At 38.2% G+C, this 25,797-nt stretch overlaps 1 protein-coding gene across 23 annotated transcripts in view; it reads left to right on the top strand.

Annotated features, from left to right (window-relative positions):
- ESRRG (estrogen related receptor gamma) overlaps nt 1-23,031 on the top strand; it is a 388,458-nt gene extending 365,427 nt beyond the window's left edge. For all 23 annotated transcript variants that reach the window (XM_056486397.1, XM_056486378.1, XM_056486380.1 and 20 more), the window contains 2 exons: nt 8,074-8,343; nt 19,306-23,031. In XM_056486397.1, coding sequence (XP_056342372.1) covers nt 8,074-8,343; nt 19,306-19,550 — 515 coding nt within the window. In that variant the 3' untranslated portion in view covers nt 19,551-23,031. The remainder of the gene's footprint in view (nt 1-8,073; nt 8,344-19,305) is intronic.
- The last annotated feature ends 2,766 nt before the right edge of the window (nt 23,032-25,797 follow it).

Here is a 25,797-nt window from a genome sequence, read left to right as displayed (position 1 = left end):
TCCAGAACAGATTTTGGAAGTAATTCAGCCCTATTCATTGTATTCTTCATTTTTCATCTTTGTTCACTTTTACTAATGACTAAGTGTAGTTTTTATTTTTCCACCTACAAAGCTTTATTGTACTCACAGTGAAATACCTATATCCACAACAGACTGAAAGAGAATTTGGCTGAAACACTATTTTTATGTAGAAAATATGATTGATGATTTTTTTTTTTTTAATTTTTATAAAGGCTTGGTGGAAAAAGAAAAAACAATCAGGGCCATAAATACAATTCTGCTCTGTTTTCTTCTTGATTTTAGGAGCACACCATATTGTGACATCAGCCTCTGCTGTCTTCAGAAGGGGGACAAAAAAAATTCCATAGTCTAGCCAAACCATATTTGAAGGTTAAATTTTAAAGAACTGGAAGAATTACCTTTAAAGAAGCAGATCAGATCACATATGTAGTGCATTAAAAAGATCACCCTCAGGAATCTGCAAGTTCATGTTTCTGACCTCAAGGAGACTTACAGCTTCATTGGGCCAAAGTGAACTGCTAGTCTTGAATTTTAAAACTTTTTTCCTTGTCCATGTCTTAGAATTGAGAACCTCACTGCAGAGAGGTAATGCACTATGAGTCCTAACTGTCTTACACAGAGAAAATATAAAAGGGGGTGAAAAAACAATGGCAGTTTTTTATATCTTTTTAATGTAAGATTGGTGTGAGTTCGCTGTAAAATTGTTTGGAATTGTGGAAGTTCCAGTGGTGAAATCAGCCCAAAGGGAAAATCAGGTATTAATCTGTTTAACTCTATTGTCTTATATTTTCCTTTTTCTCGGTGAATACTGAGATAATAAGGTGTGAAATTAAAATTAATGGAAATGAAGTGTACAATGCTTTCAACAATATATTTCAAAAAATGCCTTTGTACTAAGTACTCCATACATGGAGGGCTTACCAACTCTGTCCTGAAGTAAGGGCAACTCACTAGGTTTTTTAATCTTTAGTGGTTCACTGCAGTTTCAACAACTGTTATGTGAAGTCAAGGGGACATCCTCAATCAGTCCCATTTTCCAGCTCCTTTCCATTGCTAGTACTAAAGAAGAAGTTCACTAGAACTTTAACTAGAAATAAGAAATTTAGGAGCAGCTGCCTGGAAATACTTGGGTGGTTAGAGAGGGGTGTCTCTGATTTCAGTACTGAAATCAGTTTGAGCTGTAGTCGGTTACATCTCACTATGTGCATCTGACCCTGGGAAGAAATGACAGCCTCAAATTGCTCCTGTTTAGTGTTATCATGTAAGGTTTCACAGGGCAAAAGACAAACCAGAAATATTCCTAACTGATATTTAAATTACATTAACACTTTTTTGTATAGCTTGAGTGAAAGGTCACACTAGACAAGCAGCATCTTCACTGTTTGTAAACGTCTAATTTGCTGCTTTTAAATTGCTGTGAACTTCACTTACTTAGTCCTGCTGAATGATTCCAGTGTTGCAAATACTTCTGACAAGTGAATATTTGCTTAGTGAGAATCCATTGTTCATAATGGATTGAGAGGGACGTGCAGTGTGGATGCATTTTTATTGCCGTGCCATCTCTCTGCTGTTGTTTCAGTGAGGTGAAAGTAGCTTTGTGATAACAGCCCTGGGTTTCTCAGTGCTCTGTGTGGCATTTCCCATCCTCCTGGTCAGTGTTAGTGAAAAAGTGCTTATCACAGGCATTTTTCCATGTTATAAAATATTAAAAAAAAATACATTTTATAAGAACTTGGACAGCAAGAGTTAAGAACACAAACACACTTAAATAAAACCTGAGGAAAGTGCACAGGCTTTGCTGAAAACATCCCAGCACTCTCCAAATGTATTTTTTTCCCTTTCTAAATTTTTTTTTTTCTTTCTTTTTTTTTAAATCCGAGGCAGAGTGGCTGCTGGGCACCTCTGAGTGCAGCCCTCTCTGCCCTCTCCCAGGCTGCACAGATAACAGATGGCAGCCGCCGCGCGCCGCGCCGCTCGCAGCAGAGCCTGGTGCTGCCTTTGCAGCGCTCTGCTGTGGTGGCAGGAGGAGAGGGGAGGCTGCACAGCACAGCCTCGCCCAGCCAAGGCAGTGCTCTCACCGTGCAAAAGTTACTGGGGGGAGTCAATTCCTAGGCTTACCTTTAATTGCAGAGCCTCAGATCCAAAGAGCATGGAAGCTGAATTCAGCAAACGGCATAAGTCGAGCCTTTGGTTGTGTTTCTGGTCACTTGGATTCTGTGCTCTTGGAACTTGAGTTTTCATTTTCAAGTCTGGGCAAATACCAGTGTTGTTTATTTTGTGAGTGAAAATTCTGAGCCAGACTTGAATTTCAGCTGGTTATGGCATTGTGTGTTATTATTAGCCTTTGGCCAGGGGCTCCTTAAGCAAAGGGGTGTGAAAGAAAAACGCCCAAACCAAACCTGAAATAATGGATTCACCCTGGAATAATGAGTTGTATCTGTTTCTGTTCCAGCTTTCATGAAATTTCATCCATAATCTGGGAAATATGTTTGGTGATTAGTGAGAGCACTCTCCTTCTGTTTAACGGTTTTCAAAACCACTGAAATGTTTCTGGGTCTTGATGTGTATTTTTAGACTACACAGTATTTGAACTGTAATTAAATCCATTTTGTCTTGAATTAATATAATAAAAAGGTTCTCTTAATTCAGATCTATGTGTGAGATTCAGCCCTACATGTAGCCTAAAAAATGAATTATGCCATCCTCTTGGATTTTTGAGAGAATAATAGCAAAGGGCAGTCAGCCTGTGAAGGCTTCCTTCTGCAAATGCTATGATCATGTCTTGAAAACATTGCATTGCCCTAGCAGAAATTTCACTGGTGAAATTTTCCTGGCTTTTGTTTACATCCCTGGAAGGCAGCTGAAGTTGCTGGATGGATCCAAGCTCTTGGCTGAGTGTGTGCCAGGGAGGGAGAGGAGGGCAGACTGACAGCTGTACATCTGAGAGTGTACTGGACACAAATCTGATCTTGAAATGGAGGTTCTTTACATTCTCCTCAGTGCAGCCAGGATAAGCCTTTGGTGCACTGTTAATTACTTGACATAAACCCTCTAAATAAAGTAATCCAGGCTAAAATAATTTTTTAAAAAGTGTTTACAATATCAGTTTGTTCTTTTGACAATGGTGACTATACATCATTTTTGGAATTAAAAAAAAGTGTGCTGGAAACATCAGTACCCATAAAACATTTAGAAAGAAGTTAATCTATCAAAATTAAGTGTAAATAATTTAAAAATCCAACTCTTGATATTTCAGCTGTGTAAATGTATTGCATCTGCAACACACTAGTGAACATGTCATGAGTAAGTGCAGCTTTGATTATAAAAAATGTAAATTAAGATATTTGAAGTACAAACCAGGGCAAGCAAGAGGAATATTTTACTCATAAAGATAGCGATCACACAACCAACCAGTAAAATAAATGGGATGCAATTATTAGAAATGGCAAGCAGCTCCCAAATTTGCCAGCAGTTTCAGAACTGGTTTGATCAAATGTTCAGATTTCTAAACATATATCAGAGGGAAAAGGAAATTCAGTCCCTGCAAAGTGAAATAAACTCAATTATTTTAGTCTGAATAGCCTGATTGAGGCATCACATCAAATGTTTGCAGATTAAAACAGTGGTCAGTCCAGCCACTGTCTTCTTTTTTTGGCTAGTAGTTCTGGAAGTGCTGTGTGCAAGGCACAGATCTTATTTCTGCACTTGACCATCTGCAGCTGCTTCACTCTGGCCCCTAGTGAGTTAGTGTCCATGAAGTCCATCTTAATGAAGTAGAGGAAAGGGTCTTCAGGAATATAAAAGATTTACCCTGCTTAGCATGGAGTGTGTGCAATCTGAAATAGAGAGCAAGTGGTGCATGTGCAGATATTTGAAAAGATCTGTGGTTTAAACAGCCCTGCTGGAGAGGCTGTGAACTGTGTGTGGAGCTGGCTTGGAGTGCTGAGCACTGCAGACTGCAGTCAGCTCAATGCCCCTTGTTCCTATAATAAAAATGGTAAGGCCCTTTTTTCTATTTATGCCTGCTTCCTTTGAGCTTTGGGTTTACTGGTATGTGAAAGGAAAAAAAAAACAAGCATATGTTCAGTTGCTCAATCAACCTTTTTTCTCAATCCACACTCAGTGATCTGAGTGAGTCATTATGGCATAATTACGATTTGAGTGTGATACACTGTTTGTAGAAAAGTATCTATTTTTAGCAGAAGAAACACTACAGCCCCTGAAAGGAGGGGAAAGAAAGGGAAAAAAGGAAGAAAATCTGTAACCAGTAAATCAAGGCTATTGTTAACTGATATTAGGAGACACCCCATAGATTTACAATGCTCGCTCTCAGCCACATAAACCACACTGAACAGAATGCCTACCAGGGGTTAAATTCATATGCCTGCACTGCAGCCTATTTCTGTCAACACTCAGCTCAGGAAATAAACATTTATGCTTTCTGAAATGAAAGTGTATTTTTGAAGACTAGCCGTCAGATATTTTTTGCCCTTCACACTTTCAAATGCTTAGCCTTTTTTGTAAGTTGACTGCAAAGTGCATCAGTTTGCTAGGCAAAAAGACAAAAAAAAAAAAAAATCTTGACAAGTGCCCATGGCATCATTGTCAAGCACATGAGCGTCTAGTGGAAGATGGCAGAAGGGTTGGCACAAAACATGCTTCCTTCAAGCTTCTTACCTCAGGGGTACCTGACTCTTGAGAAGCCTTTCAATCCTTCCAAATGACGTTATTGCAGGCTGTCATCTGGTTTGTTTGGAGTGTGCTGTATCGCAGGTAAACACGCTGTTTAACTGCAGGTCAAGGAACGGAGTCATCCGCCAGCAAACCCTGAGATACATCACATGGCACTGACTTGGGGAGGGAGATGGAGAGAGATCAAAGTTGTCACCAACAGGGTGCATTCTAAAGGGGGAGAAAGGTGCACAACATTGTATTTTAAAATGTTATTACGCAGTTCTGCATTGAAAGCAGTGACCTGCAAGACTCTGAAGGATGGAGGACCCACACAATGCATGACAAAGTTCCAACCTGAGCCATCACCCATCCAAACCATCGGGGTGGTTTGGGCAGAGCTTGGAGATGGGCCTGGAGAGGCTAACAGTGGAAGCTGGAAGGGTCCAGGGTGGAGACTTTAAAAAAAATAATTACAATTTAATATAGAAAATATCCCCTTGTCAGAAAACATGGTTGATCTGGGGGATTCACATAACAAAAGCTCACAGACTCAGAGTTTGGCATGAAATAGGTATAACCTTCTCCAAGCAATTAATCTCTGTATATAAATATATAAGCCTGTGTAATCTATTATTTTAACTGTGGTTTGTTGAACACATATTAAAAGGCATTGCTGTGGTACAAGAGACATGCTGGATGCTTTCACATTTTCTGAAAAATCAGAACAAAACAAAACCAGATTAATTACAACTTGTTTCAGCTTTGCATTCCCACGAGAGATGCCTTTAAAAGTTAAAACATGCTTTCACTGAACAGGCTTTCAAGGGAAAGTTACTTCGATCAGGAACAAAATAGTCATGTTGATTTGATTTATTATTGAAGAGTGGAACAGCATGCTTCATATTTGCTAGTTTTTCTATAATGTAAAAAATTTCTTTTGATTTTTTGTGTGCCATATAAAAACAACTGGTATATTTACTGCTCCAGAATGCAGATTTTTCAAGAGTGCAGTACAATAAATTATATCAACATCCCATTTTCCCCCCTCACAGGGCATATGTAATTTTCTTTGACTGTGGCACACAATAGATGTTACTGAAGCACAGTATTATTTATTTTTTAAAAAATAAAACCAATGCCACCAAACACGTATAAAAATAGGTAAGTGAATAAAAGAAGGAAGTTGGGGAATTTTCAGGAAAAAAAATAATACAGAGAGAAATTGCAGGTTAAACTTTTTTAATCAAAACAGATTTTATTGCCTTTTGCTTAATTAAACCTCTCAGAAGTGTGTGAAACATTGTTATACCTGAAAAATTGTTAATTTGTAAATCACAGGGACAAAAGGGCTCCACTGCAACTTTAGAGTTTCTATGCACGTAAATGTCAATAGAGTGCCTTCTCCATCATCAGCACTAAATTCACATTGATGCCTCTTTTCTTCTCTGTATTGATCCTTCCATGAGAACGTAGATTTGTATCTGTTAATTAATGCGTCCTGAAACAGCGTTTGTATTAATCAGGCAGATAAGAAAAATTGGATGCCTGCACCCTCATGACAACCGTAAAAGTGCTGGCCCTGATAAAATCGTGGATGGACCTCAATAAAAAAGTTCCTCCTTCCACTCAATAAACTAATCATCCTGCTTTTAATTATTCGGCAGAAAGATGTGTGGAGATTGGAGAATGTGTAAATCTATTTACTAACAGCAGTGTCTGGGAGGGAGAATGGGGCTGTCACAGGACGGTGCTGCAGGCTACATTCTCTGTCCATCTGCTGCTGCAGAAAAACTGGTTCTTGAAAGCAGGCAAGGAACAGAAATGTTGGAGCTAATTGAAATCATGAATTCCTCCCTATAACCTTTGAAATTATTATTTCTTCTCCATTTCCCTCTTATTTATTTTAATCACAGATGTGTTATTTTCCATTGTCACATCTTCAGGGCTTTCCTGTTGTTGTTGGATCAGGTTTTGCTGTTTTGTTTTGTTTTTTTTTTTTAAGGCAGAGAGCTACAGTTCTATCACAAGACTCAAAAGACAGTAAGAGAAAATGAAAACAAATAAGGAGGGAGAGAAAAATGAGAGAGAGCACATGCAGCCAGTTTTATGTTTCATTTTTTATGGATGCCTGGTGGTTTGGATGTGGGCTTTTCTTTTTTATTGTATTAGTTTTGCTGCTTAGTGCTTATAGAGAAAATCTTGTTTGGAGCAGATGCCTTGCAGATTTGCTAGTTTATGATATATTCTTGCCTGACTGTAACTCTCGACTTTAAAAACAGAAAAATGCATTTAAGTGTAATTGAACACCAAAAGAATGTTCTTACAGCGGGAACCCTGTCAAAGGACATGTAAGCAACTCCATAAACAACTAAATGAAAGCCTCAGACATGTCTTAAGACCCTTTAAGAAAAGCTTGACTAATCCCCTTTGATGATTTTATTAAGTACTTGTGGTTGATGGTGCCAACTGGCAAACGGCTGCATTTCGCCAACAGGCCAGGAAAATCACTTCCTCTCCCATATTGTTTTCTAGCACCTAATGTGATTGGGATATTAGCAGTTTGATATAATAAATTAACAGGTACTGTAAACAAGAGTCTAAAAGGTAAGGCAGCAAAGATGTTTGCCCTTAGTGATCCTGTTAGGAAAGACAGCATGGAGAGGGGAAAAGAAAAAGCAAAAGTTAAATTCATTAAGAGGCATTTAATAAATTTTTGGTTGCCCTTACAAAAAGGATGGTGTGGCTGCTGTTCAGCTGGCACTTCAGTTTGCCACCCTGTTATTTCAACAAGTGTAGTGGAGTCAGGAGCCAGGACAGAAGTGATGAGTGTCTTTTCTGAGAAGGGTGGGTGTTGCTTCTCTTCTCCCTGAAGTTAAAGTTCACAAAAATTTTTTCTCTTTTTCATCCTTACCTTAATTCTATTAAAACATCAAATGTTCCCTTTTAATAAAGTTTCCTATTTTTTTCTTCTGAATTATCCTTCTTGGATTATGGTTATGGTGGATAGAGTAAGCAGATCCCTGTTTCACTGTTTTGGTTTTTACAACTAAGCACAAGTATTTCAGAACAAAGAAGATATCATACAAGTCACAGATTGCAATTGCAGTACCCCACAAATTAATATGATTTTTACAGGAAGAGCATGCAAATTCCTCCTTGTTTAAAACTTTTCTTTTGATTAGAAAATGTTTGATTTTATATTGATTTACTTTCCTGTGGTAGGATGAGGAAGAGAGGAAGAGACATACAAAAGCAGAAGGGAGAATAATAGAATGTGTGCATGTTTTATGACAATGTATATAAAAATAAATCCAAAAGACTATTAAATTTCCAAATGTGCTTAATATTTTTCTTGGTTTTTTTTTTTTTCCTATTCAGGATTCTCCACTTTGTCTCTAGCTGACCAGATGAGCCTTCTGCAGAGTGCTTGGATGGAGATCTTGATTCTCGGTGTTGTATACCGGTCACTTTCTTTTGAGGATGAGCTCGTATATGCTGAAGATTATATTATGGATGAAGACCAGTCCAAATTGGCAGGCCTTCTTGACCTAAACAATGCCATACTGCAGCTGGTAAAGAAATACAAGAGCATGAAGCTGGAGAAAGAAGAATTTGTCACCCTCAAAGCTATAGCACTTGCTAATTCAGGTTGGCAGAGTGGCATGACGGTTGCTACATTTTTAATTTCTTTCTTTCTTTCTTTCTTTCTTTCCTTCTTTCCTTCTTTCCTTCTTTCCTTCTTTCCTTCTTTCCTTCTTTCCTTCTTTCCTTCTTTCCTTCTTTCTTTCTTTCTTTCTTTCTTTCTTTCTTTCTTTCTGTCTATTTTCTGTCTATTTTCTATGTGCTGGTTTAAAACAGGATTTTAGAATAAGAAATTGCCAATCAGACTTTAAATTTAAAAGGCAACAAACAAAGCAGTTCAAACAAAGAACAACTTTCTGGTTTGAAGTAATTGTGGGATATGTTCCTGAGGGAGTGGAGAATATTCCACTGTATTATTTGGGGAGTGTTTTACATGCAGAGGTCCCTTCAAATTATTATAGATGTCGTTCTCCTAAATCCATTTCATAACACAGACAAGTCTAATCATTGCAATTAAAGCAAAAGAAGGGATGCTGGAGGAATATGCTATATATTTTTTCTTTAAAGGGAGCTACTGATTAATTTGATAGACTGAATTCAGGATATGGGAGGAGGAAGGAAATCCATATTGAATCTCATAAGGACCACACCTTACCTTACGGATCCTTTACATTTATGAGAGCGCTTCTGCAAAAAATTATTACCTGTGCTGCTAGAGTTAAAAAATCTCAGAAAGAATTTTTCTTTTCTACATTTGAATTTAAAAGTGCTGAACCAGTGAATACTGTCAGATAAGTAAAAATCGTTTGTGCTTTGTTGTTTTTCTTTTTGTGTCTCCTTGATGCTTTATTGTGGTCTTAAGTCCCTTTTAGCATTTGCATAAAGTTCACGATAGATCCCTCTTTAATGACGTGCCGATCATTAGATACCTGTGTGTCAATAACATGCTCTGATGCTATGTTCCATTGACAGTCACACCGTGCCCCTCCATCTGCTTTTGTTTTGACCCTATCTTTGAACTTTATCTTGGTTGCTGGCCAGTAGTTTTCCCTTTAATTACAAGAAGGAAACTGTCAATAAAATCTGTTAAATGGGATGCAATGAGTGGCTTGAATGGGCGGACGGCTATTTGTTCAAATTCTGCAGCATTCAAGGTATTGACAGTTTGTTTTCTGGGGCCATATGTGACGATCAATCTCAGGCTGGGCTCAGCCGCGCTGAAAAATGAAAAACCAGATTGCTTTTGCTTACTTGTGGATGACGACTTGTGATTTGGCGCGGTCCTAGTGAGATGAGACCTTCTGCCCAAATTGCCCCCCTGAGAGCCAGGACGCGTGACTGTTTTTAGAAATAATTTTTTAATTGATTTTGTAATTAACAGTTCATCTACAATATTGATGCATGAATCCTCAGATTGATAGGAGGGAAATTGTTTTCAACAATGAAGTTGTACTTTCCTATTTATCTTTGTAATGTGATTTAGCACTCTGCATTTTTAATTGGAAATATAATTCAAAAACATGCAAAGCCAAAATGCTTATTAGTTTCTTTGTAAAATATTCTCCACCCCACTAACTCTGCCCTTAATTTTAGAATATTATCTTATTCCAGATTAAACAAAATGCTGAAATGCCTCTCGAAGATCAAAATTATTCTTAATTGAAGATTTATTTATAATTTTTGACCATCGTAAATAGACGCTTGAGGATGCTTTGCAGCTCCAGGAAGGTTATTTCTCAAAATTGGTCATGCTTAATGATCAGAGCAAGAAAGTTATCTGCAATTAGGAGTCTAAATGGAGAAGGGCTTTTGTACTTATTTAAATTCTGTAATTCAAAGGCTGAATTAGAAATACTTCTGCAGTTTACTTGACAGAAAGGATGAGGGCTAGCATAGATGGATATGATGTTAAATACCACTCCCACCTTCCCCCCACCCCCCAAAAAAAAAGATATGCAGTGTTTAAGTAATAATAAAAAATAACTGCTGCCAAAAAAAAGTTTAGTCATACACTGTGCATAGAGTGTGTCAAAATCATCTGTAGCTTCATTAACTTCACTGGAAATTACAACCAGGATAATGTCAGAGATAAATACAGTTCAGCATACTAAAATTCAGGGCACATTGAAGTGAAAACATTTCCTTCCCTCATCTTAAAAGAAATAAAATTGCTGTCTTAAAATGAAGCTGGTGCAAGGAGGAGTTAAAAAGTAGCCCAACCATTCTACTTCCCTCTCAACAGTGTTTCAGATACTGACATTCAGCATTTCAGCTTCAGGTTGTGCATGCACAGGATACCAAACTTCCACCAGCTGTAGCTACACTAACCTGTAGATGTAAAATAGCACCTGTGGAATTACAGCCCATCAGTGGATACCAGGCCCTTAGTGTTTCAGTTTACAAATGCAAAATAAAATTTCAGTTGGATTAAATCTTTTTGTCTTTTTTTAAATAGACAAAAGCAGAATAGCTTCTTTTCACATAACTAGGAACTTGGTTAATGAAAATGTAGCTATATAAAAAACCAAAATGCCATTAGAAAATCAACCAGTAGCAATAAACATTTCAATATATTTCTATTGCTACTTCTGCTTTCTTCTACTGTTTATTTTTTCCAGTTTATAATATATTAGCCTTTTTATAGCTGCGGAGAGTATAAGAAGAAATTTTGGATGTTTCAGACATTTTTGCCATATCCACACTGTCTAGAAAGATTCCCAGGTTGACTCTACTGTAAACAGTAAACAAAGATGGTTTTATAGCTCTGTATCTGTGTTAGTGATTTATGATACAGTGTCATAGTACTTTCCCTGCTGGTGTTTGGAGACAGGAAAAAGAAATTTTAGATTGTCTTCATATCGAATGTATTTTGTTTGAATAAATACCACAAGCTTTGTTTTGGCCAACAAATCTCAGTAGCATGAGCATTTAAACACACACTTTTCTTTGGGTCTACAGAGCCCATTTGTACAGTGCTGGAACTGAGATAATCCTGCCATTTGGTCCCTAAAAGGTGGGGAGGAGTAGCAGTTTTTCAAGGAGATTCTCTGACAGCCACTATCAAATATTCCCCGTGCAGGGCTGGCAGTGCCACACCAACTTCCATAAATTTCCAGAAATGCAAGATGTGGTTGCGTTGTAGATTGTCACTGATTTCAAACTGAGTGCATATAGACTCTGGGAAGTTTAAATAGACATGGAAGAGCACAACACTGAAATGTATAGATGTTTAAGTCGTGTGTACATTAAGTCTGTACAGGCATGATTTCAACAGTTACATTTAATATGCAAATATGGAATTTGTCAGGTTAGATTTAAGCATCTGCATTGATTTGATAGTAATTAACAGAGCCTTTATACTTCAGAGAAGTCACTCTTTCCTTGGCATTGTCCTTGTCCTGCTGGTGTCACGAGTTCCTCCCTTCTTTCCCTGCCTTCTGTACACAAAAACCAGGAGGTACCTGGAAGCCGCGGGACGCGACTGCCCCGCGTTCCGCCTCACACCGCCCAAACGAGGCGAGCTGGCACCAATGAGCACTTTGTTTACCCACGCAGAAAATCAGCTTTGAATGGTTTCCAAAACATGCATGTACCAATTACTTCCTCGTGTGTAAGGGAAGGTGAAATATTTGCAAAATATGCTTGAAGTGTACACAAGTGCAGGCACGCGCACGGGAACGCTCCGGCACGGAAAAGAGGGAAAGATGAGCTGCTCATCTCTTCCGTGCTGGGACGTGTTCCTGTGTATTGATTAAGGTAATACAACAGGAGGTTGCAGGTGAACAATTTTTTGAAATTGCCTCATCAGTAAGGACTAAATTGGGCCTCCAGGCCAAATGTTGTGGACGAGCTTGAGAGTCACAACTGAGACCAGAGTTTTAAGAGAGGCTCAGTTCCCATCTAAGACCCAATGTAAGGAAAGGGAGTGTCAAAATACATCAGCACATTTGAAAATCTGATCTCTGTGCATCTGCTTAGCTGCTGGCATGTTGAAAAACCTGGCCCAAATGTGGATGCTAGGCATTTGCTGAAAATTTAATCTTAAATGCTAATTCTGGCTATGTAGCCTGTACCACAAGAAGGAGAAAAGGACTTCTACTCACCCTCACATTTCTGGTCTTTGATATTAACTCTCTTAAAAAAAATAAAAATAGCCCTTTCATTACAGAAGAAATGTGAATCAAAATGTACCTTGTGTATTTTAGCATCCTGAAGTGCAGATCAATATTGGTGCCAGTAAAGTTACACTATCAACTCATCCTGATAAAAAATTACTAAGCTCTTATAAGTTTTTTAGTTTTCCACACACAGTGTACTCAGAGCACTAGGCTATCACCATTATATGATATTATCATTATAGAAATTAATTGGTAGAGCCCAGTAAATCACTTGCTCCACAGGGTATCATCTTTATTCCCAGTGCATGTCACAACATGCTGTATTTCATTTCTAATAATGTCCATTCTTTTCATTTTGTTTTATATGGTCATCTTGTTAGTATTTGAATTAATGATTAAGATATATCTTGTCTGGGCATATATATACACACACACACACATAGCTGTGTGTTGAAGGTGTATTACCAGTCTTTATTTTGACAAATATAAATAGCAAGGTCTTAACTCTTTTATGTAGTTTTGTATAGGGAATAGTACAGCATAGAAACAAATTTTTAGAAAAGTCAAAGTTTTTATGTTGCTTGCAAACAGTTTATTTGTCATATTCCATTTTCATGTAGTCAGATAGATGCCACCCACAATTTTTACAGAAAATAAATAATTCTGTTACCAGTTACTTAGTGCTAGCATTAGGTAATGGCAGCTGAGTTAATCAGTGGTTAATTAATAGTTAATCAGTTGTTAATAATATTTTTTCGTTTTTTCTGGAAGCTGCTCTAGTAACTGAGTAACTTGGACCTATTTCTCACTTAGGGAATAAGCAGATAGTATTTACATGTTAGTAGCATGAGAGTCAGAAAGGGCAAGAAGTGAGGCCAAACTTAGTTCCCCTCAGTGGTAATTGTGGTAATTTCTTACATCTTAAATAGATCTTATATCTTAAATAAAAAGTACTTTGAAGTCTTCATTCAACATTTTCTTATAGCTGGTGTCTCACCCCCCAACTCAATCATTTGTGTTCCCTTTTTTTCAGGCTTTTATTATCCTTATGGTGTAGGGTCTTGAACCAGTTCATAGTGTGCTGTTTGTTCTGCTTTGCAGCAAATATTCCTGTATTTATTGCCCTCACTACCTCTCCTAGTGGAAAGTAAGCCATTTCAGGAATAAAAAAGAAAATGCTGGTTTACTATGTTGTAACTTGCTTTTGCCAGTGGTTTTAGTTTATTGCTAATCCAGTTAGTCCCTGAAATAAGGTCCCCATTCTGTGAAGTAATTTCTTTTCTTATATGCCTTCATTTCCCACTGTGTTTTAAAAACTGTTTTGAGACTTCAGTTTTTATCTCTTCTGGAAAGTAGGCCAAGCCAGGGCAGTCCAGACTAAGGTATCGTTCACAAAAATCAATCACACAAGCCTTTGTTTTCGTTTTTCACTGCCTATAATTCGTATGGACAAGGGATTCTTAATTTATTCCTCTTTCATTTTCAGCATCTATTCCAATTGATGTGTCTGTTTCCAATAGAATACTTCAGATGCCAGACCAATTTTTGCCATATTCTTCTGTAAGGGAAAATATTCTGTTTGCTTCTGTGCTTGTCTCTTAACCCAACCATGCAGATCCCAGCAAACAGCTCTACTCAGGAAAAACAGGCAGGTCAAAATGAAGTATATTTGTTTACCCAGCACAGGGAAGGCCAAAGTAAGTGTCTGGGGTAATTCCAGCTTTGGATGGAAAAAGAACACGAATTCTTGCTGGATGAGGGAACCAAGAACCTGGTTTGATTTGTGATTGGCAATTTCCATGGGTTGCTTCTATCTTAAGCAGTATGCTTTTCAAAATTTCAAAATGTGTTGTGTTTCTCATAAAAATATACAGAAACACAATGTGGACAAGCACTTTGTGTCCTTGTGTAAATCTGTCACATGATTCAGGGGAGAGGAAGGGGTTCTGTAGTTCTGAGAACAATTTACCCATTAATAAAAACTGCAGTGGGTTTTGTGGTGTTTTTGGATTGGCACTACAATCTAGATAAAAAACCTAATTTATTTGAGACATACCTATATAAGGATTTTTTTCATCCTTACATTAAGCAAAAACTATTTTGCTTTTTGTTCTTAATCTTGATCCCATCCAGTTCTTCCATGATTCTACAGCTTTCTAAAGGGATTTCTCCAGATTGAGTTTGTGAACTGCTCAGCTGTATGGAATCAGAAACACCACAGCAGTTGCTGTATTTCAAGTACTTAGTGGTATCTACCTCTCCAAAGTGGTTTACCAGCATCTTAATGTGTGTATTCACTGCTGCATGCTCTCTGCTGCTTGATTCACTGTCCTATTTTCTTTTTGCTGTCTGGATTTTCTGACATAAATACTTCACTTAAGACCTCTGGTTTTCTTCCACTTCTGAGTGATGTTATATACAAAATACATAGGTACCAGCCTTTAACTTTCCTCAGAGCGAGGTTTTGAGAGGTTTCTGTGCCCTTAGTTCAGGTGCTTTCCAATTTTTAGCTAGTTGTTGCCCTTTGTGATGTGTTCTAAATTATTCCTGGGTGGCTGGATGTTTGTTTGCTGCATTTGAGATGAAGCTTGAATTTTAAACGAGGTAGATTGTAATCTGAGTTTCTGTCTGGACCTTGTGGTGTTTTTCTTGAATGAGAACTCCAGTTTTCTCCTATTTCTGTGCAATGATCTGATCAATCAACTGATCAGAAGAGCTACAATTCTATTTTCCCATCCTGTGATGGTGAAAGAAAGCATTTGCAAGGATAGAATGAGATTCTCCAAGCAGAGCTCAATGATTCCATGTCCTCATTTGTTGATCTCACTCTCTCCCATGGGCAGCTTTTATCAGGAACAACTTCTTCCCTGCCAGGAAAAATCCCATGCTCTCAGCAGTTATATCAACAAGTCTTGTGTTTGTCTGTCTTCAGTTTCACCAGCCTGGTATCATCAGTTTTTGCAGGGCATTTACCATCAAATTCTGCTGGCTTTCAAATGACACTTTGAAATCACCCTGTTTAATTTCATTGCTTATATTGGTGCTGGTTTTTAAGTGTGTTACATCTGGCTGTAGGTTTCCTCTGGATATTACCTGTGTGGGATGTAATTGTAAATTATTCAGACTGCCTGCAAATCCCCATATAAAAAACCCCAAACCAACCCATAAAGAAAAAGGTTTTTCATAGTATAAAAAGAAAATCCAAACTCACTTATAATTCATTTTCATATTTTCTGTGAATTCTTCCTTTATTTCTAGATTGTCACACAAATTGTCTGTGTTTCCTTGTAGAGGGTCTTGCTGAGGATTGAGTTTACCCAATGTATGAGCAATATTTAGCAGTGAGCCAGCCTGTTCTGAATTCACTTCTGCACCTGCCAGTCTGTAGTTACTGAAAAGATTTCTCTCTTCTATTTTTCCTCCTCTTTTCCCCTTGGCTAGTTCAGCATTTTCAACCATTTTCCTTATTTCAAAGGCTTACACCTGAGGGATTAAGATCTACATTTGTTTAATATCAGAAATAAAGTGGAAGTTCCAGACTACAAGGCTAAAACTTGAAGAAGGATTTTTGTAGAGATTAATATTTTCCTGAGCAATCTGCAAGCTGAATCATGGTCTAATTAAATAGCACAGATTTATTGAGTTTGCATTTAAACATTGGCAGACCCTAGAATGAATACAGCTGAAATGAGTCGGAATCTTCTCTGTAAATGGGGAGTTAAATTATCATAATAATTTGATTACATAATTTTTAAATCTTTCAAGCTAAATCACCATTTTAAAAGAACAGTTTGAAGTCTTAATCACCACTGGAAGTGCCTCTCTCTCTGCTGTCTTTTCATACCCCATTCCTTGTGACCAAATCTGTTCCCCAGGGCACAGCTTCCTGAGCTGCTCCATTTGGGGGTGGAAGGCTGGCTGGTCACATTCTTCCCAACTACTAAATTAATTTCAAAGATAGCAACAAATCCATTAAATGCATGTAAATAATTGCCCTGTTTACCAGAGGGATGGTAAACAATCAGCCCTGCAAGGAGAGGGTAAAAGCCCTTGTGTTTGGATGTTTTTCACACAGTGGAAGAGTTTTAAAGCATGAAATGTAATAGCTGTGTCAGAGGGCAGGTTTTGATTCCTTTCTGGGGGGTGTTCTTTTTCCTCCTCACTCATTTTCACTGTGAGTAATATGGAGAGTTTAGGTATTCGTAATGCTGCAGGCTGAATTGCTCTCCAGACTGCAAAGTTAAACATCTTAGGCAACTTTCACCTCTGTGTGAAAAATATATTTAGTTTGGACTCCATCCATCTACTTGCAAACTTATGGTGAGTGTTCCAAATACTGATTCTAGGATAAAACAGGCCAGATTTGTAAAGGGTTAAAAACTAAACCTTTATAGTCAAATTCTCCAGAAAAAAAAAGAAAAATAAAAAAGGGAATGAGAATGGTTGGTCTTTGGCTCATCAAGGGTTTGTTGCAGATAAAATGCTCTTATTTGGTTCCCCAGCAGACCTGGCCCTGGCATTGTGGATCTGGGGAGAGGAGGAAAAGGTATTTTCTGCACAAACAGCGCATGGTTTATGCAGAAATTACTTGGAATAGCAGGTAGTGTGTTCTGTAGCCCAGCAGTGAATATCCAAGGACTTGGTAAAGAGTTAGGGAGTAAAGACAACAGTGTTTTTGGAGATTGCATTCCAAATTAAGCCTGGTGGCTGGACCCAGTGCTTAAGACATCAGTCACGTCTGTATGTGTGTGTTAGCATGTCTGTATCGATTACATCTGTTTGTAGGACACAGAATTCAGGGCTTTTCTCTTATTGACACAGAATTACTGAATAGAATTACCATAGTAGAAAACTATCAAAAATGTATGGATTCGGGGAATGGTCTCACATTAATTAGAACTAAATTTTGCTAGAAGTAATATTTGCCTGTCATCTTTTTCAGAATGTTTTAGCCTCCTTTATCCCTAAGAGAGAGAGATTTCTGTGTCTGTGCTTTCAGCACAGTGTACCTTGATGTGCAGCATCACATCCCAGCAGTGTATGTCTTAGCTGCATGCTTCTTAGAGCATGTATTCACTAAGACTCAGAATTATTAAACATGCAAAATTCCCATAGGACTCCATTATGTGTAATTAACAGATAAACTGTCATCAGAATCAATAAAACGTGCTAAATGATCCAAACTTGTATATAATTAAGTGTCTGTTTTAGAGCAGGAGCTGTAACTTTTATTTTTTTTTTTCTTTTCAATTTGCACATTTGTTGTGACAATAAGAGCTGGAACACTTTTTGTTAACTTGTTACTTACTGGTTTGTGTTTCAGTTTACGTGTTTGTATTTGAAAAGAGACAGGTATTTACTATCTGGCCTAATTATCTGAGGAAACAGTTCCATGTCAGCTTTCAGGAAATTAATGTTAGATGCATCTTAATTCTGTGAATGTAATTCAGATATTTGAAGCAAGTGCAAAATTTGATGTTTAATCTTCAGCAGGGTAAAACATGAGGCCCTGTCAAATACTGATCCAGAGCATCAGACTGCTGGTTACAGGGCATGGAAACAATGATGGAAGTGGGTTCTTCACCATCCAGCTCCTCAGTTCTTATTCTGTCTGGGAACAGGAGCTTCGTTCCAAACACAAAAATTAGGATGCAAAGCAGTGTTTTATTGAGTTTTCGAATATAAATTTTAATTGTTCCATGTCCCAGTTTCACGCTGAGCAAACCTTGAACAGTGTGGCATGTCCCTTGGGTTTGTACCCGCTTCCAGCAATTGTATTTTCATGTGGTGTTTTATTGGCTCTGAAAGTCTGTTGACCATCCCAATTTTGGTATCTGATAGGGGCTGTTTGGTGGCCTCTTTCACCTCCAACTGTTTTTCTTTACTTGCATTCACCTCACTTTGGACCACATCAGGGTTTCTTTGGCATTTATGACTACATAAAAGTCAGAGAATTAGGGCTGTTCATCCAAAGTAATCTCAGCATGGTCCAGTAACTGCGTGTTCTCAGGGACATCTTCACTTTCTGTATCTATGCAGTTGAGGGGTTTACAGTTATTTCAGTTAGATATTTTCTCTTTATTTCACACTTCCATTGCTTTAATCTTTTCGGGTCATGCAGCACTTTAGTTCCTGGTGTGTGTTGCGTCTGGCCTGTCACTCAATACTTACAGCACCAAGGCATCTCACCTGCAAAGGTGCAGGGCAAGGTGTTTGCTTTGAGTCTTCTATAAAAAATGCAAAACCCCAACACTAACAAGATAAACCACTGTCTGTGGGGGTGGGAGAGAAGGATTACACCTTGTAGGAGATGTTAGCCTCGCCGAACAAAAGCTGTTCAGGAACATGCTAAGTGTTGCCTGTCTGCCTGAATATGCCTGAGGGAGAAAAAATTTGCTAAACCTCAGGAAATCCCTTAAACCAGCATTTCCCTTGTGTTGCTGCAGTAGTCCTAATCCCACAGTAAGTGTTTCTGAGTACTAATGATGTCCATGGCTTCCAAGTAGGCAGCCTTGGAACCTGACACAGAATTTTTCTGAGCTTTTCCACTGTAGGACATCCTTGCTTTATCCTTATTTCCCTGATAAAATGTAGCCCTCCATTCTTTCAGCCCCTTGGCACTGTCATTCCTTCAAAGCAGTAACCATACAGATGGTTTGGGGAGCTCCTAGGGTGACTGCTCCACTTGTTTGAGGAGGATGAGGAGAAGAATTACTTACCCAAGAGTTAATTGTACATTTGTAATTCCTCAGCACTTCCATTCACTTTCCTAAAGGTCAGAACAGAAATTAATGGGTAATTATCTTCCCTCTTTGTGAAAGAGGATGGGCAGAACCAGTGCAGCCATAGTAGTGTTATCAAACTCCTGGTACACCAGACTGACACCTCCTGTTGCTCCTTTGTTTTGCAGACTCAATGCACATAGAGGATGTTGAGGCAGTGCAGAAACTTCAGGATGTCTTACATGAGGCTCTGCAGGATTACGAGGCCGGGCAGCACATGGAAGATCCTCGCCGTGCAGGCAAGATGTTGATGACCCTCCCGCTTCTGAGGCAAACCTCCACCAAGGCTGTGCAGCATTTCTACAACATCAAACTGGAAGGCAAAGTCCCCATGCACAAACTTTTTTTGGAAATGCTGGAGGCCAAGGTCTGACTAAAGCATCATGGGCATCCCCATCATGCACGTTTTAAAAAAAAAAAAAAAAAAGAAAAAAAAAAAGGGAAAATAAACAGGATAATAATGGCAAAGAAACTTAGTGTTTAATTAAGGAAAAAATGACTAAATGACTGCACTGATATTTAGCAGCAAGACTGTGAAGCAGCTTTCAACTTTTTCTTCTGTGTCTTTCTGATGCAGTTTTTTCTTTTCCTTTTCATTTTCTCCCTTTTCCTTTCTGTTCTTTCCTTTCCTTTTTTCTTTTTCTCTTTTTTTTTTTTTTTTTTTTCCTTTGCTGCTGAACTTTTTAAAAGAGGTCTCTAATTGAAGAGAGATGGAAGCCAGGCCTGCCAAAGGATGGAAATCCATAATATGGATGCCAGTGAACTTATTATGAACCATAATGTCCCCAATGACAAAGGAATCAAAGAGAGAAGCACCGTACCTAGCAGTACAGTCCAACACGATGAACTGACTGAATGCAGTATTAGATTTCATAGGAGCAGTCTCTAATTAGACGACTAAAGCGACGATGCATCGGCTGCTTCTTATCATTGCATTTTCCATCTAGATCAGTTACAGCCATTTGATTCCTTAATTGTTTTTTCAAGTCTTCCAGATATTTCTTAGGTTAGCTACGATGTAACTTTTTCAGGGAATAGTTTAAGCTTTATTCATTCATGCAATACTAAAGAGAAAGAAATACTGCATTTTTGTGCTGGCTTGAACAATGATGAACAATAATGAAGGACAAATGAATCCTGAAGGAAGATTTTTTTAAATGTTTTGTTTCTTCTTACTAATGGAGATTTTTTTGTACCAGCTTTACCAGTTTTCAGCCATTTATTAATGTGGGAATTTATCTTACTAAAGCAATAGTCGAAGGGAAGGTGCATATTATCACGGATGCAATTTATGTTGTGTGCCAGTCTGGTCCAAAACATCCAGTTTCTTAACATGAGCTCCAGTTTATAACTAAATGTTCACTGACTCAAAGGATTAGATTACACCTGCAGTATATCCGAGTAGTCTGCCATACAAGTGCTCCATGTCAAGTACCAATCCGTAAGGGTGTCAGGAGGCAGCGCGGCCGCGCGTGATTTCTAACTGCTTCAGTTGCAGATGAACCAGATCCGACTGCCTGTCTGCAAAATTGTAACCTCACACACAGAAAAACCCCATGAACCAATAGTAGCTTAGAGGCCATGAGGCAAATGCCGCCGTTTGCAAAATTAAGAAATCAGAGTAGTAGACTTCTGACCAAATTGAAGAATTGTAACACTTCTATACCTTATTTATTGATTTAGATTTTCGTTTGTAAATGGCGATCTTTAACAAGTAGCTAAACCAGTATATGTGCTTTTCAACCAGTATTGTCACAGCATGAAAGTCAGTCAGTTTCAAGACTGTTACGAGGTGTAATCTAATGTATAAACCGATTAGATGCCCCCAGAAAACTACAGTCGCTAAATAACCAATAAACAATAACCTCCATCAAATGCTATACCAATGTACCAGTGTTAGTAGCTGCTCCCTGTACTATGTGAACATCCTTATTCTATGTACACAGATGTAATTAAAATTGTAATCCTAACAAACAAAAGAAATGTAGTTCAGCTTTTCAATGTTTCATGTTTGCTGTGCTTTTCTGAATTTTTATGTTGCATTCAAAGACTGTTGTCTTGTTCTTCTTGTGGTGTTTGGATTCTTGTGGTGTGTGCTTATAGACACAGGGTAGAATTAGAGACAATATTGGATGTACAATTCCTCAGGAGATTACAGTAGTATATTCTATTCCTTACCGGTAATAAAGTTCTTCCTAGTAATAATTAAGAGATCGAAACTCCAAACAAATACTCGCTATGAACAGATACACACTGAAATCATAATATTTTCAAAACAAGGGATAATTTCTGTAACAGTTTATTATAGAATACCAATGTATAGCTTAGAAATAAAACTTTGAATATTTCAAGATTATAGATAAGTCTAATTTTTAAATGCTGTAAATATAGCTTTTATTCAATCATCTCTCAGATGTTGTTATTAACTCGCTCTGTGTTGTTGCAAAACTTTTTTGGTGCGGACAAGTTTCCAAAACTATTGCTACGTTGTGTGCTTTAAACAAAATAACAATGGGCCGATGCTCTCTCGGCCTCATGCTAGGAAAAAAAAAACAAAAAAAACTGTGTATCTATCATTAGCTATATGGGACTATATTGTAGATTGTGTTTTCTCAGTAGAGAAGTGACTGTAGTGTGATTCTAGGTAAATCATCATTAGCAATTCATTCAGATGGTCAATAACTTGAAATTTATAGCTGTGATAGGAGTTCAGAAATTGGCACATCCCTTTTGAAAAATGTCAAAAGAAAATACAACTCCTGGGAAAAAGGTGCTGATTCTATAAGATTATTTATATATGTAAGAGTGCAAAAAAAAAGTTTATTTTCCAGAAAGTTTGTGCAGGGTTTAAGTTGCTACTGTTCAAGTACACTATATATATATAAATATATAATATAAATATTGTTTTTGCTGTATCACATTAAAGAACTTGGGCTTCAGGGTCAAAAGCCAATCAACTAGAAGTATACAAAAAACACACAAAAAATGGAGATGTGTTAAAGGCACACGGTGCAAACTTTAGTTTTCATTTTCTGTAAGTTTTTGGAGCTGCAAAAGAACAAGTATCTCAAGACTGTAAAACCATTACCTGAAACTTAGCTAAAAAAAACTGCACGGGCTTTATAATGTTGTTCATCTTAAACCTTGCTGGAGAAGAGTTCTTTCAAGACCACTTACTTAATGTGAAGTGTTGGGAAAATTTCAAAGGGTGTATGTTTTAGCCATAACAATTTAATTTCTATTTTTGCTTCATTTTTTAATTTTTTCTTATTTAAAGCAATATGATTGTGTAACTCCCAGAAGTTACACATTTGTTTCAATCAGATCAGATTGTTGTATTTATTCCACTATTTTGCATTTAAATGATAACATAAAAAGATATAAAAAATTAAAACTGCTATTTTTCTTATAGAAGAGAAAATGGGTGTTGGTGATTGTATTTTAATTATTTAAGCGTCTCTGTTTACCTGCCTAGGAAAACATTTTACGGCAGTCTTATCGTGCAAAGATCGCAAAAGGACAAAAAAAATTAAACTGCTTATAATAATCCAGGAGTTGCATAATAGCCAGTAGTTAAAAACCGAAACGAAACAACAAATGAAAACAAACATGTCTATAGCTGTAGATGGGCTTCACATCTGTATAGCAATCAACTGTATATTTTTGTGATGTGTATCATACCGTGTGCTCCAACCAATGTCCATTTGTGTAAATGTATTTATTTTATATTGTATATATTGTTAAATGCAAAAAGGAGATATGATTCTGTAACTCCAATCAGTTCAGATGTGTAACTCAAATTATTATGCCTTTCAGGATGATGGTAGAGCAATATTAAACAAGCTTCCACTTTTGATTGCTTTTATTTTATTTTTTGTGTTGTGGGGTTTTTTTGGTTTTGTTTTCTTTTTTGGAGGAGGAAACAGAGCAATTAGCGTTGCCTTTTGTTACTTCCATTCAAAACGGAGCCAGCGTTTGCACTTCTCCCTTAAAGTACGATATGAGTGTAAATAAATGCTATATAAAGCCTTGTCAGAATGAATTCCAGTGTGGTACAAGACATTTTGCATACTCTTAAATATGCAAAATGTCTCATAGCACATTAGAATTCAGGCTGGCAGGCCTTTATATAGCACTTATTTAATCTTAAAGCATCTACACATCAACCTGCATTACTCAAAATCATTGCCTCTCTGTCAATGTCATAAAAGAAAACTTTCCCACTATTTTAAGATCACATTAATATCATATAGAGGTAGTTTTTTGCTTTCTCCATCAACAGCTGAGTCTATCATTCATTTCCTACTGCAGGAGACTCCTTTAATGTGTTCTGAGTAAAAATAAAAAATAAATTAAGAAAAGAAAGCTGTATTATTTGATCCAGTGTTGCTGAATGGAAGTAAAGGGCCCCCAGAGCAGAGGTTCAGACTGGTGTGAACAGAGATCCCCGAAAGCTGTCGGGATCCAGGCGGGTTGAGCAAGGGGCCATAAAAGGGCTCTGAGCCCCGTCCCTCGGAGGGGCTGCAGCCCCCTCGCTCAGGCTCAGCCCTCTGCCCTGTGGACCCTTCTGGAACCATCACAGAAGTGCTAATGTGTGCTTTTCTTGCTTTTTAGCCTATCTTGATAGTGTTTTGTGTCGTGTTCACCAGTGTGTTTCTCACCTTGGCTCCTGGCCGTCCTCAGGAGGCTCTGGCTGATGGCACAGGGGCTGCTCGGGGACAGGAGCTGTGTCAGCCACAGCACCAGGGCAGCTCCTTGTGCTTCACAGCCTCCAAGTGCCAACACAGCCACTGCCCCCCTGCCCTGCTGCCAGTGCTGTCTGTGTTCTAGCTGTCTTGGGAAATAGGGGCACTTTTTCTGAGTAAAAGGAGCAGCAGGGCAATAGGAAGATGAATCCTGTGTGGACTCTGCAGAGATGATCAGAATTGTATTTTAGTGTTGACACTGCTGTGTACACAGGCATCCATGCATCCATACACAGAGTGTGCATGCACAGAGATTGCTGTCCCCATTTTTTAGTCTTTTCCCCCCTTTTTATTAGTTTCCTGATTTGTAATTATTGCAAGGTGCCTCTTCAAAAGAAAACCTAATACTGCACCTTAAAAGTGATAAACCAGTGTTAGGAATTTTCACATACAAGAGGAAAATAATCTGTTAAAAGTGGCACTCCTAGATTTCTTCAACATGTGTTTGACCCCAATCATTGACTAAAGTTTTCACATGCAGTTAAAAAATCATGCTTTCTGTACCATTTTTCATGAGGGGATCATGAAGCACCATACAACAGAAATCAAGCACAGAAGAAAAGATACATGCAACTCTCAGATGAAGCCTCTTCTAGGGCTCTATCTCTGCAGAGTTTTTCTGTGGTTTGTTTTTGGTTTTTTTTCCTTTCTTTCTTCTCCCTGTGCTGTTTCTGCAGTAAAGCTAGAAAACCATTGGAAATATTTTAGTGGGGAATTTGTCTAGGAGCACAAACCTTTCTAAACTGTGCAAGTAGATATTTAGTCTTTAAAGAAAATTAAAAAGGGCTTGGGGTACTGGCATTCAAAACTCAGACAACACACCCTGCTGTAGCTATCAAGTGCTGCAGCCCCAGCCTTGGCTACCCCAATGCCACTTGGCTAAAATACAGTGGCAAACCAAGAGTCACTGGAGCTATGGCTCAGTGAAACCAGGTTTTGACTGATGTGCTTTACATCCCCCTTCCCCTCCCCTACTCCACCTGCCCCCCAGGTAGAAGCTGTCCCAGTCCAAGAGTGGGGTTTTGCCTCTGGAGGAGGTGTTTGTTTGACAGCTCCACCGCCCCTCACTGCCTCACTCTGCCAGAGCTGTCGGTGTTGATCTGGAAGGAAAACGCCACTCCCTGAGCTGGCACCTACGTGGCATGGGATTTGTGGGGGCTATGAATTTTCTCTGGAGCTTTGCAGTCAAGTAATGGCCTAACTTGATGTCATTTGGGCTCTTTGTTTGTTTGGCAGGGATTTTTTGACCTTGTGTGTTTGCAGTGTGAGAAGGTCTGGCAAACACCAACTGAAAGTGTCCTCGTGTGGTCCCTGCAGCTGATCCTTTCTCAGTGAAAGACATGGCAGGAAAATCAAGTGCCAGTCACTGCTACTGCACGTGCAGTTATGTGTGTTTCTTAACAATGCCAGTGCTGAAAGACTAAATATGGATAAAAAAACAAACCACCAAAACCAAAGGGAAGATTATGAAAGAGAACAGAAATGGAAATACTGTCCATAGACAAGTTCTCATCTTGTACATTTTTAAGTGACCTCCTGCAGCATTGCCCAGTCATACCCTAGTGGGAAAAAACCCCTACCCTAAGCACAAAAACACCTGAGATTTTTTTTGTGTACAGGCTTGTGCAGGAGAAAACGCCTCTTTAAAAATTTTTAAACATTACCTGTCCTGAATCTTGCACCAAACTCAAGGATGGGACAGCTTCCATCTGTTTTCTACACTTTCTTCTATAGCCTTTGTTAGTTTTCCTTAACAGCTTTCCTCACTCACACCTTTCCTTTCCTTTGCATTTCATCTCTCTTGTGTAATGTAGGTCTCTGATTTCACATGGCACTTTGCTAATTACTCTATCCTTTGTTATCCAGCCTGCCTGC

Source organism: Oenanthe melanoleuca, chromosome 3, assembly GCF_029582105.1.
Source record: "Oenanthe melanoleuca isolate GR-GAL-2019-014 chromosome 3, OMel1.0, whole genome shotgun sequence".
Taxonomy (NCBI): domain Eukaryota; kingdom Metazoa; phylum Chordata; class Aves; order Passeriformes; family Muscicapidae; genus Oenanthe; species Oenanthe melanoleuca.
Note: the sequence above shows the minus strand (reverse complement) of the source record. Positions and strands in the feature narration are given on the sequence as shown.